The 13,426-nt window shown below is 37.4% G+C and overlaps 1 protein-coding gene across 5 annotated transcripts in view; it reads right to left on the bottom strand.

Annotated features, from left to right (window-relative positions):
* Window positions 1-5,648: 5,648 nt before the first annotated feature.
* The window catches only part of LOC120629146 (zinc finger protein with KRAB and SCAN domains 5-like), a 28,324-nt gene continuing 20,546 nt past the window's right edge, over window positions 5,649-13,426 (bottom strand). For 4 of the 5 annotated variants that reach the window (XM_039897941.1, XM_039897943.1, XM_039897942.1 and 1 more), the window contains 4 exons: window positions 9,070-9,236; window positions 7,803-7,984; window positions 6,259-6,447; window positions 5,649-5,869 (listed from right to left, as the gene is read on the bottom strand). In XM_039897941.1, the coding sequence (XP_039753875.1) occupies window positions 6,289-6,447; window positions 7,803-7,984; window positions 9,070-9,236 (508 nt within the window). In that variant the 3' untranslated portion in view covers window positions 5,649-5,869; window positions 6,259-6,288. Of the gene's footprint in view, window positions 5,870-6,258; window positions 6,448-7,802; window positions 7,985-9,069; window positions 9,237-13,426 lie in introns of those variants that run through there. The other variant, XM_039897944.1, reaches the window with a different exon arrangement.

The raw sequence follows: 13,426 nt of genomic DNA, 5'->3' as shown, positions 1-13,426 counted from the left end.
ATGCTGCCACCTTTACACAACGTTTATTGCCAGTCCGTTAACCTTTAACCTGTGCTCGTTAGTTACTGGTATTAGCGTCTATCTTGACTTAAATACTAAAACTTTACAAAATACCTAGTAAAAAAACGTTCCGAATACAAAACTTTAAGAGCACCTCAATTCAATAGGGATATTCACGTCAATCAAAAGGATGATAACTTAATGAATGTTCATTCTCGAAATATATTTACAGTGATGAAAGGAGTACATAAATGTTAAAGGTGTTAAAGACTAATTCACCTAGTTGTGTGTTTTTTAATTTTTTTATCACTTCGAACTCCACAATTGAATTTTGTTTATGCTTTACACATTTAATCTAAATCATAATTTTTAACCTATTTACTTATAATAATTATGTAAAAATTTTATACTTAGACCCTATTTTTCGGCTTAAAGTCTGGAGTCAAACATCTAAGAGGTCGTCTACACTAGAGAGCGAACCGCAGCGATAGATATTTTATTGGCTTTCGTAGACTGCGTCAACTCAACACGAACTAGCGTCTAAGCAAACCGTTGAAATTGTGAGTTTTATGTTTTTTGATAATAAGGGGTGCTTGAGGTGTGAAACGCGCAACGAATAGTCCCCGTCGAGTTGGTGGGAAACTAAAAAACCAATATCGAATCGAATCTCGTGATCTCTGTAAAATAACTTTACTATATTTTATATAGCTATATTTGTGATGTAAATATTTTACTCGTAGTAAATGATCATTAATGCTTTTGGAAATCAAAGAAAACAAATACAATCTTCATCCTGCATTTTTCAAATTGTTACATTTTAATATAAACATGTAAAATATTTGATAAGAACAATTAACATATGAAAGCTTTGTGGGCATTCATAATTAATAGCCAATATTTATGTTTGGAGAGATCATCAATCATTGATTATGGCTTACCTATAATTAACGGGCATAAATATGCAAAATTATTATATTTTGCTTTGCATGTTTTATTAGAAATATGTTATCGTGAATTATAACTATTTAAGAAGAAAAATTACACCAAAAGGGTCGCAGCGTTTCTCCCGATCGTGTATTGACCGCCTAACACATAAAGCTAAGTACAAAAATATAATTCGAAATTAATTAAACATCTAGGTACGATTAAAGCTGACGCGTAATATCGTGCGATTTAAAGTTGATGTGCACAACTTTTTGTCATTTTCAAGTTGCAGCCACTACATTCGAAATGAGTGAAAAAAAATATAAAAAGGGTTCCGTGGTCATACAAACAAAAAACATAGTAACGAAAACCTCAAGTTTAACCAAACAAAAAAATTATCGGTTGCCTTATTTACGCTTATATACGAATAGTTTCTACAAAGAAGTATACGTAGTACACACCGGAGGAAATTGAAATTATTCTAGTAGTGGCTTATGAGTTAATTGAGTCTTTATAATGCTTTAGAATTTTTCAGACTTATAAATACTACTTTAATAAATTTACTTTAGAGAATTATACGAAAACGATAATCAAATTGACTTTTGGATTAATCTATGAAAATGAGTTATATTTTAGAGGTGATTTCATTTTTAAGGTGATAATTTATTCTTTCTTTCATATAATCAATATTATTTTTCTTTAATGTGACTTAATTTAATCTGATTGACAAGTATTGATATAAAGATAGACGGACAGACTGATGTGACTACACATACATAAAATATGGATACGTCGTTTGACAACGGAACCCTGAAATCGTATCGGAAGCGGAAATACAATGATTATCAATTTAATTATTTAAAAATTCTACTTGTACCGGAAAATATGTAATCCATTGATGGTATACTGATAAGAAAGCCTTTAAAAAATCCTATTATAAATATTGTTCCTTTTATTTACAATTATTTTTACAAAAATAAAATTAAAATACTCATATTATAGTATACAGTCACTTCAAAACCGTATAATCCATTTCTTGATTTCCAGTACCAATTTTAGCACATAGAGTACTTCCAGCGACATATTCAGCTTACATATGCAATTTCAATTTGTTTTTGGACAATTCCTTGGTTTGATTGTATTCAAGGTCAACAGCTGTTTTCCGTATAAACTTCTCGGATTATTAAAAGTAGTTTCGGCGCGACCTTGAAGTTTTTTTTTATTGTATAAAACATAACTGCAAGCTGAATGTGACACAGAGTTATTAATCGCATGTTGAATATTATCATAATAAATCCATAGCATGCATCCGTTTAGAGTTCAGGTACAAGCATGCGTTTTATTATCACTTCCTTTTAACATAATCACAATGAGCGTATCCAAAACAAAGGCGGAAGCGGTCACGGGCGCGTTTGGTCACATTAGCAATACGGTATCCTTGCGTGGACAGGTAATGTAAGCGTATGTAGTTTTTACACAAACTATCATCTGCTGCCTTAAATCAGTACAATTCTTAAATTAAATCTTATTTTACATACACATTATAAATTTAAGGATTAAAATTCTGAAACAAAGAGTTAAAAGTATTAATACAATACTGATTTATGCACCGCGGCAAAGAAGCGCGCTACGAGATAATTATGTCTATCATTAGCCCTGACGGCTAGCATGGATAGAATTATCTCCCCTGGGATAGGATAAAAATGTATCTTCTCCCACAGCTTTATCTATATATTCTCTATGTGTAATAAACGGGGGTAAACTTCTCCTATTTTACCGTGCTCTAGCAGGTGGACACGTTCATCATATCCCCTGTCAGGGGATATAATCGGGGGATATCATTGTCTCCTGCCCGTGTTAGCCCTGCTGTTGTAGGTATAGAAAACGAGCCGAGCTCGATTGAAGCGATTTTTGTGAAGATGAAAATATTATTAAATCCAATTGTTTAAGACACGCAGCGGGATTGGTTGCAGTATTTGCGGGTGCGAACGATTGCCTGTTGCGTGTGCGTGTGATTGTAGATCGTGTCCACACCACACCGCCTTCGCGTCTGTTTGGACAACGCTTTATCGTGACTATACTCCGTAAGACACGCGTACGCTGATTCAGCACTTAGCGTTGCGTAAAAAGTAATAGAAAAATGTAAAAAAATTGTTAGATTACAAGTGACAAATAGTTACACAAACTGGCAGATCTATAGAAAAATATTAATTCAGTTAAGTTTAAAATATTCAATATATTATTATTATTGGTAACATTAGGGTATTACACTCTTAACCAAATATTAATTTATTTTCAACAGATACAAAATAAAATGAAAATTTATAGTGAATCACAAAAAATAAATCAAATTGACTGAATTGTAAAAAAAGTAAAATGCATTAAAGTTTGAAGAGGTCAAAGATATTTAAAGTATTTTATGAAGTGCCTAAAGTCCATATCATGCGTAAACAACGTAACATGAAGGTAAATAATCTCCTCAGATTAGTGTATTGTCATCGGTCCTCGAATATGTCTACAAAGTTTGAACGAAATCTGGCCGTTTAAAGTGGGTCAAAATCGCGCCCAAAGAAGTCGGTTACAAACAAACATACAAACATACAGGTGAAGCTAATAAAAAGCGTGTAAAAACCATGCCCATCGCGCCATTTCGAGCGCGCAATTAAAGGAAAGTTACAGTAAATTATATATAGCACTACCAGTGAAAAGTTCATAAGTTTTGTTTCCAATGTTGTTTTTTTATATTAATTTGTGTAATAAAGAGTTCTGGGGTCTTAAGGTGCTGGAATGGCGACCCCGCACCGGTAAGCGCAGCGTAGGTCGGCCCCCAGCAAGGTGGACAGATGACATCAGGCGAGTCGCTGGGAGCCGCTGGAGGCAAGCGGCCCAGGACCTACAAAAGACCTATGTCCAGCAGTTGACGGCCATTTTGGTTGAAATGATGATCAAAGAGTTTTACTATTATTAATAAATAAAATTATAGTGTGTAATACCCTATTATTAGAACATGATTCCGTCTTATTAATAAGTCTTAATACTAAATACGTACTAATCGCTGTACAGTTTTTATACTGATATGTGTATTTTTCCAGACAGCCAGCCAATAAAAACGACTGTGGTAGGTACCAAGTGACGACGCACAATATCAAAATATATTCCGTCCCCCAAATTTACTATGAGCGAGCGATTTATTAGTTTTTTTATTATTCCTCTACAAGTTAGCTTTTGATTGCATTCTCACCTGGTGGTAAGTGATGATGCAGTCTAAGATGCTAAAGGGCTAATCTGTAAGGGTATCGCAGTTATATTAAACCCATCCTCCCCACCCAACTCTACCCTAATCGCTAGATGCCAGAATTTATATTAGCTGACTGTACTCATTACTGAGTTATTAAGTTTTTAAATGAACAAATGTAAAGCCAATAAATGAAATGTAAAGCCTAATTCATAAAATAGCTAAAGAGTTTGTCTGTTTTGACGCGCTAAGCACTGGGACAATTAGTCGTATTTGAAAAATCTATATAATTGATAGCCCAATCAAAACCAAAGATTAAATGCTATCTAACATCAAGTTCGACTTCAGCAGACAAGCAAACTAAATAAACGCGCGGGAGGGCGATGCGACGCGGTGGGTCGCGGAGTAAATTATGCAGATTGGATGATCAAAGTTTGTATGGAAAAAACTTACTGTACCAGTAGTTGTGTTAAATGGTGCTATTAAATAATAAAGTTTATACGTCCATTTGAAATAACAGAATTATTCTAACTACGCTGACAGCCATGAAATGTTTATTTAGCTTACTCCAAGATGGTGCTGTTTCTATAATAATAGATAGTAACGATCATAATAGATCGGCAACTATCGACCCGGCATTGGGGTTTAATTGTAATAAAATTCATTCACTTAAAAACTTATATAAACGGTACTGATATACAAAATTCTTAGTGAGACAACACATGTAATACATTTTCATTATTATAAAGCTTTACATTGCCCTCAGCTGCCTCCTTTATTATCGCAGAGAGCTACAGTTTAAACCCACCACAACGCTCCAATGCGGATAGGTGGGCTTATTTTTTTAAACACATTGTTACATGTGCCCTCTTAACGCACCGAAAATATCATTTTTCCCAATCGCCGTGCCGTACACTATTTTCCAACAGCACTTTACACTAAAACGTGTAGACTGTGTTTTAAAAAATTATGTCAAATTCTGTAGCCTTGGAATAATTCCGCGCGAATGGCAAACATGCGATTCGAGCTTATTTTTAAATTTTGCGCGAATGAAAATATAGTTTCATGCAAGTACGGACTCAATACTATACAGTACGTTATCACTATGCGGTCAAACGCACTCCAAAAACCCTCCGGATGCCCGCAGAATGCGGTTTAACATGCGGCTAACCGCATAGCGGGTAATCGCTATCGCAACATCCGTTTAAAGCGATCCCTTGAAACGCACAGTGCGATCGGAAAACTATGCGGTTGACCGGCATGACATTTACACGCGTGCCCAGTGAGACGATCAAAAATCGCGCGTAAATAATTCGGTCATTGATATGTTTCACTGAAACTCTCATACACAGAAAGACTCAGCACCCGGTCATAGATACTGCCTATATATAGTTAGAAAATACCGTGCATCAGCCTATTGCGTAAAATCCGCGAGATACTGTTATTCAATTCCGTAACACTCTTTTAATTGTACTTAGGTAACAATAAGTTCGTGTGCAGTATTCGCGCGTAAGAATAACTTATTTCTGAAAAAGCCATGATTAAAACTTAATTATTTATCCAGTGTTTAAAGGTTGTTTTCCAAGCGCCGGTGAATGTTTCAATAACGGAGATTTAAGTAACAAATACGTGAATTTAATCAGGTATTTGTTATGCAGAAGAAATTAGCATAACTCGCATTTCTCTTGTTTTTGGAGCGTTTGTGGAAATCTGAAACAAATAGAATAATATATATATATATATGTATATAATTAAGAACGCAACACTGCAGTAATTAATTAGATAAGTTATTTCAACTCAATAGCAATAATTTTTAAATATAATTAAGTAATCCTGAAAAAGACAAAGAATTTTTAAAAGAAAGATACGAATCAGTTTTAATGTATAAGAATTATTTAATTGTACACAGAAGAAAAAAAGCATTTTACAATTCTTTGGTTAACGAATACAGAAAAAACATTACAAAAATATTCGTCATAATATATATATATTTTTTTAAATTATGCGCCCAAGGATCCCTTTGGGTAAAGACCTACTTGATACAAAAAAAAATAGAGGGTAAAATGTGCAGAGAACGCTGTGTCGTGTGGGTGACGCACCTGAGAGCGCAGCCCGCACCGGCTGTGACGTCACGTGTGTTGCGCAAGTAGCGCGTCTAGCTGCGCATGCGCATCGTTGTTATCGTGCTGTACGGTGCTCGCGGAAGCCTGCGCGGCGGCGAGTGAGGTCATCACGTGCTGGGGGATGTTGATCTGGACGGGCATTTGAAGGTTCGAACTTGTTGGCACCTTGAACAATTCAATTAAAACCCTTCGTTCTTTTATCATTATTAACTCGAATGCATCTATTAAAAGTCAAGTAAAATATTTAATTATTCAAATAGGCACATAGATAGGCACTTTTAAAATACGTACATTGTATTGTCATGGCGATAACTAACAGTAACCCGAAGTGGTAATGTTGCGGTGAGAGTTATTTATTTTTTTATTTTTCTGTTCATTTCTGTTTGTCTGTTCTGTTCTTTTGGGTTTTCTTTGGGTAATATTATTGTATTCAAAAATTCAAATTCAAAATTCAAAATTCATTTATTTCTTATCATGGGAAAAAAGGAACAAGTCCTACAAAGTACCTGACTGTGTCATCGATTGAGGCGTAGGTGTAAATCCTCATGTGCCTATCAACCACACCTTCTTCTGACTGACATTTTAATTTTAATTTCATTTAATAATTCTATTTTGTGTAAAGTCAAAGTCAAATATTTCTTTATTCAAATATGCACATAGGTGACACTTTTAATGCATTGATTATATACAAAATGTGTACATAGCAGTGAGTAGTGATGGCGATAACTACAATCGTAAACTTAAAACTAAAGCTACGAGGGTTCCAAACGCGCCCTGGTCTAAGAAGAAGCCCACAACAAACTTTGCCGTTCTTTTTGTAATCACCATCTCACATTGTACGTTAAATTTTCAAATATGTATTGGCAGTTGACTGTCATTTTTTTAACATCTTTAAAACATGTAATGTGTGTAATATGTAATTATTTAATATTATAATATTGTAATCTTTTAATGTAACCATGATTAAAGAAAAATAAATAATTATGTTTGCAACGCCCTGACAGGGTCCTTGATAGGGTGTACCTACATAATAGTGAACTATATGAAATAAATAAAGGTTGGTCGTCACGTTGTTATTGGTTGGGTGGGACGTTGGTGCAAGATGGCAGCTGTAAACTCTCTGTGTATAGTCATCTCGGGCAGGCTATTATTTGAATTGGCGGTAATGTTGGTTTTGACGTTGATAATACATAATAATAAATAGATGACTATAAACGTGCGAACTCACGTGTCATCGCGGGTAGGATGTTGTTGAAAATCGCGGTGATGGTAGGTTTGGACGTTGGTGTAAGACGACAACTATGAACTCACGTGTATCGTATTCTCGGGCAGGATGGTATTGGAATTGGCGGTGATGTTGGTCTCCACATTTATTTTGGACGTTGTTTCAAGACGACAGATATCAACACACATTTATATTAATTTCCGGCCGGATAGTATTGGAACTGGCGGTGTTGTTGGGCGCCATGTTTTTATTGGTAGGTTTGGACGTTGGTAGAAGACGACATCTATGAACTCACATGTATCGTAATCTCTGGCAGGATGGTATTGGAATTGGCTGTGATGTTGGTGGCCACGTTGTTGTTGGTGGGGTTGGCAGTTTGCGCAGTCTTCGTGTCCGTTGTTCCCTCGTGGTGCGTGCGCGCAGTTTTGTATTCGTGCGACCTCGTGTGCTTGCGGAGGTGGTCTTTCCGGTAGAAACCTAGTAATGGAAAACATACTTAGACGACTTAAATTCTTTTTTTAATTGCGTAAAACAACTGGAATGTACTGCTACTTTAGTGTAAGTAATGTTTTTGACGTGACAACGTCTTATAATTCGATGGAGCCGGCTGCACGCACGAAAAAGAAAGACTCATGCGGCGTTACCTCGATCGGAGGCGTTCCATTTAAGGCTTGAAGTGCAAGCGAGAGCGCAAACGAAAAGAGGCACAATCGGCCTCCGCGTTTGGCAGCGTAAGACATCTGTCTCTCACCTACTTGAGTGAGCGATGCGTCCGCGTGGACAGCTACTATACAATAATACATTTACATGTTTTCGTCAAGTATGAAGTGCAGTCGAAAGTGAATGTGGTGTCAATTGTTTATAGCAAAAAAAAATTTACATAATTGTATTTATGCGTACAAATAAATGTTACTTGATCAATTCAATTGTGATTTGCATTAACCTCCTCCTCTATATCCATACAAAATATCTATCAAACAAATAAAATTAAAATTTTCTTTTTAAAAATGCAACCATTCCATCAGTATTTTCTTATGACGTTGTCACGTTCAACTATCGTCAGTAAAGCGACTTTACAGACAACCGATTTTTATATAGGAAATATATCATAAGAGGGCTTACATGGTCACTCAGCGGGCGATGGAGTTATGTTAAGTGTCTACCTGATAAAATTATAAATTTAGAGGTCCGTAGAAGAACTAGAGTTACCTACATAGCTCAACGAGTCGCGAATCTTAAGTGGCAATGGGCGGGGCACATAGCTCGGAGAACCGATGGACTATGGGGTTGAAGGTGCTGGAATGGCGACTCTGAACTCGACCGGTTTCCAGCACCTTCAACCAGTGGTCTGAGATGTGAGCAAACGACATCAAGCTAGTCGCTTTGAGCAGCTGGCAACAAGCGGCCCAGGACCGTGGTTTTTGAATGTTTTACAAAAGACCTATGTCCAGCAGTAGACGTCAATCGGTTTAAGTTTCGATGATGAAAGGAAGGCCAAAACAAAAACACACTTTTGCATTTATAATATTAGTAAGGAGTTGTAACTTGTAAGTATTATATACCTTTCCCGCATTGTCCGCACATCTCTGTCTTCACGCCGGAATGTATAACTGCGTGCAGATTGAGATGCTCCCGCCGCTTGAACCCCTTGCCGCAAACACCGCAAACGTACGGCCGCTCCGGATTGTGGCCCAATTTGTGCCGCTCTAAGTGCTCCTTGCGTTTCAATCTGCAACACACGAGACGGAATAGTAGAGCTGTTTGTCAGAGCTCGTCCAGGGAAGTTCTTATTTCTGCCGAAAAGCAGCATTGCTATGTTCCGGCCTACAGGGCGTGATTGCCGGTGTAAATACACGCACATCTCCACCAATCTGAAGGACAGGTTGGTGGCACTTTCTAGGACGCTTTCCATGGACGCTTAATTTGCTATACTCCGCGAAAAGCAGGAGAACCTGTATGGTCTAATTTATAATTTCTTCAATCCTTATGCTCCACACCAAACAGATCTTCGGCAATGTAACCTCTACGCTAGTTTCGCTCCGAAACCGGAGCATCCTCAGGAGATTGTTGACTTTACAATGAATAATTGTTAAGAATTTTTTTTTTTTTTTTTATTAGCTTTTCAAGGGAAACAAACAGTAAAATTATACATAAAAGTAATGCCGTATTTTTGTATCACATAGACCAATAAAGTTTCCACAACTTGGTTATACATATAACACGATAACATTAACCACAGTTGCTTAGGAGTAAGTACCTAGTAAGCAATTATTATACAAAAAAAAGAAAAAATAATAATAATGTAAGTAAAACAAAAATGAAAAACAAAAACTTTGTGTCCATTGTTTTTTTTTTACTATTTGTGGTTTACAAATAAAGTGTATAAATAAATAAATAAAATAAAATAATATGATATGAAATACATTGTTTATCTGTATTTTATAAGTATTTCTGTATTTTATTTATAAATTTATTATAATATAAATATACTACGACACCGACAGACCGACAGATCGCCATCTAGCCCCAAAGTAATCGTAGCTTGTGTTATAGGTACTAAGATGACTGATGAATAAATTTATAAATAAAATACAGAAATACTTATAAAATACAGATAAACAATGTATTTCATATCATATTATTTTATTTTATTTATTTATTTATACACTTTATTTGTAAACCACAAATAGTAAAAAAAAAACAATGGACACAACAAAAATAAACTTAAAAAGTAGGATACAAAGGGCGGCCTTATCGCTTAGTAGCGATCTCTTCCAGGCAACCTTAGGATTAGGAAAATATTAGTATGTAATAGGGTGAGGAAAAAGTCTTTTCGCATAGTAGGATATATGAACTTGTAATAAAATCTCTTTGGTTAATTCCAAAATCCAACTAGGAAAATGTGTGATTTTTATTTGTTTTTCGTACTGTGAAGATGAGTGAATCTAATGAAGAAATTCGATTTTAAAATTTTACTACAAAAAAGGTAAAATGCAAAGGAAGCCGCGAAAAAAATTTGCCATGTTTATGGATCTAGTGCAGCGTCTGTGAGAGTAGCACAAATTTGGTTTAAGCGTCTTCAATCCGGAAATTTTGATGTCTTTTTGCACCTCGCTCTGGATGTCCGGTCGTACGGATAAAATGGATGCCATTTTTGAAAAAGTGGAGCAAGATCGGCATATTAATATGCACCACCAACATCTCGTCTTGAGCAGTGTTTTACGCCATTGGTTGCCTGGAAGAGATCGCTATGTATCGGTAAGGCCGCCTAATTGTATACTTCGTGTATAGTTTTTTTTTTATAATTTTCCCCGTATTTCTATGTGGTGTACAAGAAAAGTTTATTTATTCATTAATTCATAAACACCCAGACGCTGAAAAACATTAATGTTCATCACAGAAAATTTTGGCCGGCCTTGGACTCAAAAAGCACAACTGCGCCAACTGCGCCAATTGGCCGTCAAAATTGTTAAAAAAAACATCTTTTTTATATGAAAGAAATGACTGCCATCAGTAATGGAGGCCATTACTGATGCTCTTAAGCACCTCTTCTTCTGTACATGCCTTTCCATTAAAAAAGGCCACCTTTTCAGTTTGCCGGGAGCCGAGCTCGAATCCCAGCACGCACCTCCAACTTTTTTAAGTTATCTGCGTTTTAATTAATTAAAATATCACTTGCTTCAACGGTGAAGGGAAACATCGTAATAAAACCAAATCGTAATGCCTGAGAGTTCTCCATAATGTTCTCAAAGGTGTGTGGAGTTCACCAATCCGCACTGGGCCAGCGTGGCGGACTACGGCCCTAAGGCCTTCTCATGTTGGGAGGTGACCAGTGCCCTGTAGAGGGCCGTTAATTGGTTGATATGATGATAGATTGCAATGTCAAAATGGATATTTTTTTCCCAAGCAACATCAGGTTACCGGGTGATTTAAAAATATAGCATTTACAAAAAGGTACTAAGGCTATATATAGGCCGGGCCCATCTCGTAGTAAATGCACGAGTCATTGCACTTGTGACAATGCAAGCATATATTGTACAAACATGTAATTAATACCACTCAGGTCCCGAAAGCTTGGAAGATTGCCAACGTGCAACCTGTTCCAAAAAAGGGTAGCCGTGCCGACCCATCTAACTACAGACCAATTGCTATCACCTCTTTATTATGTAAAAGTCTGGAGCGTGTACTTAATAACAGACTTCTGGCATACCTAGAAAACAACGAACTCCTGTCAGACCGTCAGTACGGTTTTCGACGAAATCGGTCAACAGGGGATCTTTTAGTGTATGCCACGCACATCTGGGGTGAAGCCATGGATAAGCACGGTGAAGCGCTCGCCGTTTCACTCGATGTATCGAAAGCTTTTGACCGTGTCTGGCATGAAAGTCTTCTGCACAAGCTTCCAGCCTACGGGTTACCCATTAGTTTTTGCAACTGGATCGCTGATTTCTTGAGTGGACGATTTTTTCGGGTTGTCGTCGATGGGTCCTCGTCTGACCTAATGGCCATCAACGCTGGTGTCCCTCAGGGATCGGTTCTTTCCGCTACGCTCTTCCTGCTGCATATAAATGATCTTTTAAAACCCGGCATCTTTGGGTATGCAGATGACAGCACTGTGACGGTTAGATACATGTCCAGTCCACGAGCTAGTGGAGAAGAAACTCTTGTGCTCAGAGAGGCCTTGGTGGAACGCGTTAATCTGGCCTTAAGCGAGGTGTCCGATTGGGGTGACACTAATCTGGTACAGTTTAATGGTTCCAAAACCCAAGCGTGTTTGTTTTCCGCCAAACGGAGTCCGTTCCCCCTAACTCCGACTTTCCGAAATGTATCTGTGCCAATCACAAATAGTATTGAGCTCCTAGGTATCAGCATTTCGTCCAATCTAAACTTTGGACAATGCATCGAGTCCAAAGCTAAAACTGCTGGCAAAAAACTTGGCATCCTCAGCAAAGTTAAGCGCTACTTCACGCCAGAACAGCTTCTAACCCTGTACCAAGCTCAGGTTCGGTCGTGCATGGAGTACTGCAGCCATTTATGGGATGGCTCTGCCAAGTACCAGCTCGATGCTTTGGATTCGGTGGATCGTCGTGCTAGGAGACTCATTGGCAACGACCTTGTAGTCAGTAGACTTCAAAGCCTTGAACACCGGCGCAAGGTTGCTTGTCTGGCTGTTTTCTACAAGATACATTTCGGAGAGTGTGCTCAGGAGCTATTCGATTTGGTCAAACCATCTCCTTTCTACCATCGAACTGCGAGGCACCGTAAGAATCTGCACCGTTACGTGGTTGAAATACCATCAACACGTACGAAGCGTTTTGCCTCTTCCTTTCTGATCCGCACCGCAAAGGCCTGGAATGCCCTCCCATCTTCCGTCTTCCCTGATACCTATAATCTGGGTACCTTCAAATCAAGAGTGAATAGGCATCTTCTAGGCAAGCGCGCTTCATCTTAGGCTGCATCATCATTTACCATCAGGTGTGATTGCAGTCAAGCTCTTGTCTATATACTTTAAAAAAAAAATGTAATTAATACATTAAAAATAAATATATATAAAAAAAAATCCTGTGCAATTTATTTACACACGGCAGAAGTGTAACTTCTGTAAAGTAGCCTACGAGAGATTGAGGTGGATGTAGAGTATCAGAACTATTAGGATAAATGTAAGGTTTATTATTTAGTTTCCACGGTAACTTGAATAGTTAAAAAAATGTTTAAGGTTTCCTACTCACTCTGTCCCATACATGTGTCGTCTATAAATCTGTCTCTTTCTTGATCGTGAAGCATTGCGTTAAATCGAGTTTAAAATCAGTAATTCTAATCCGCCGGCTCAATCCTACACATTTTTGTATTTGTGTGCTCTTAGTTGACGGCCGAGTGGCGCAGTGGGCAGCGACCCTGCTTTCTGAGTCTAAGGTCGTG

The sequence above is a fragment of the Pararge aegeria genome, chromosome 14 (assembly GCF_905163445.1).
Source record: "Pararge aegeria chromosome 14, ilParAegt1.1, whole genome shotgun sequence".
In the NCBI taxonomy this organism is placed as follows: Eukaryota; Metazoa; Arthropoda; class Insecta; order Lepidoptera; family Nymphalidae; genus Pararge; species Pararge aegeria.
This window is presented reverse-complemented; position numbering and strand designations above follow the sequence as displayed.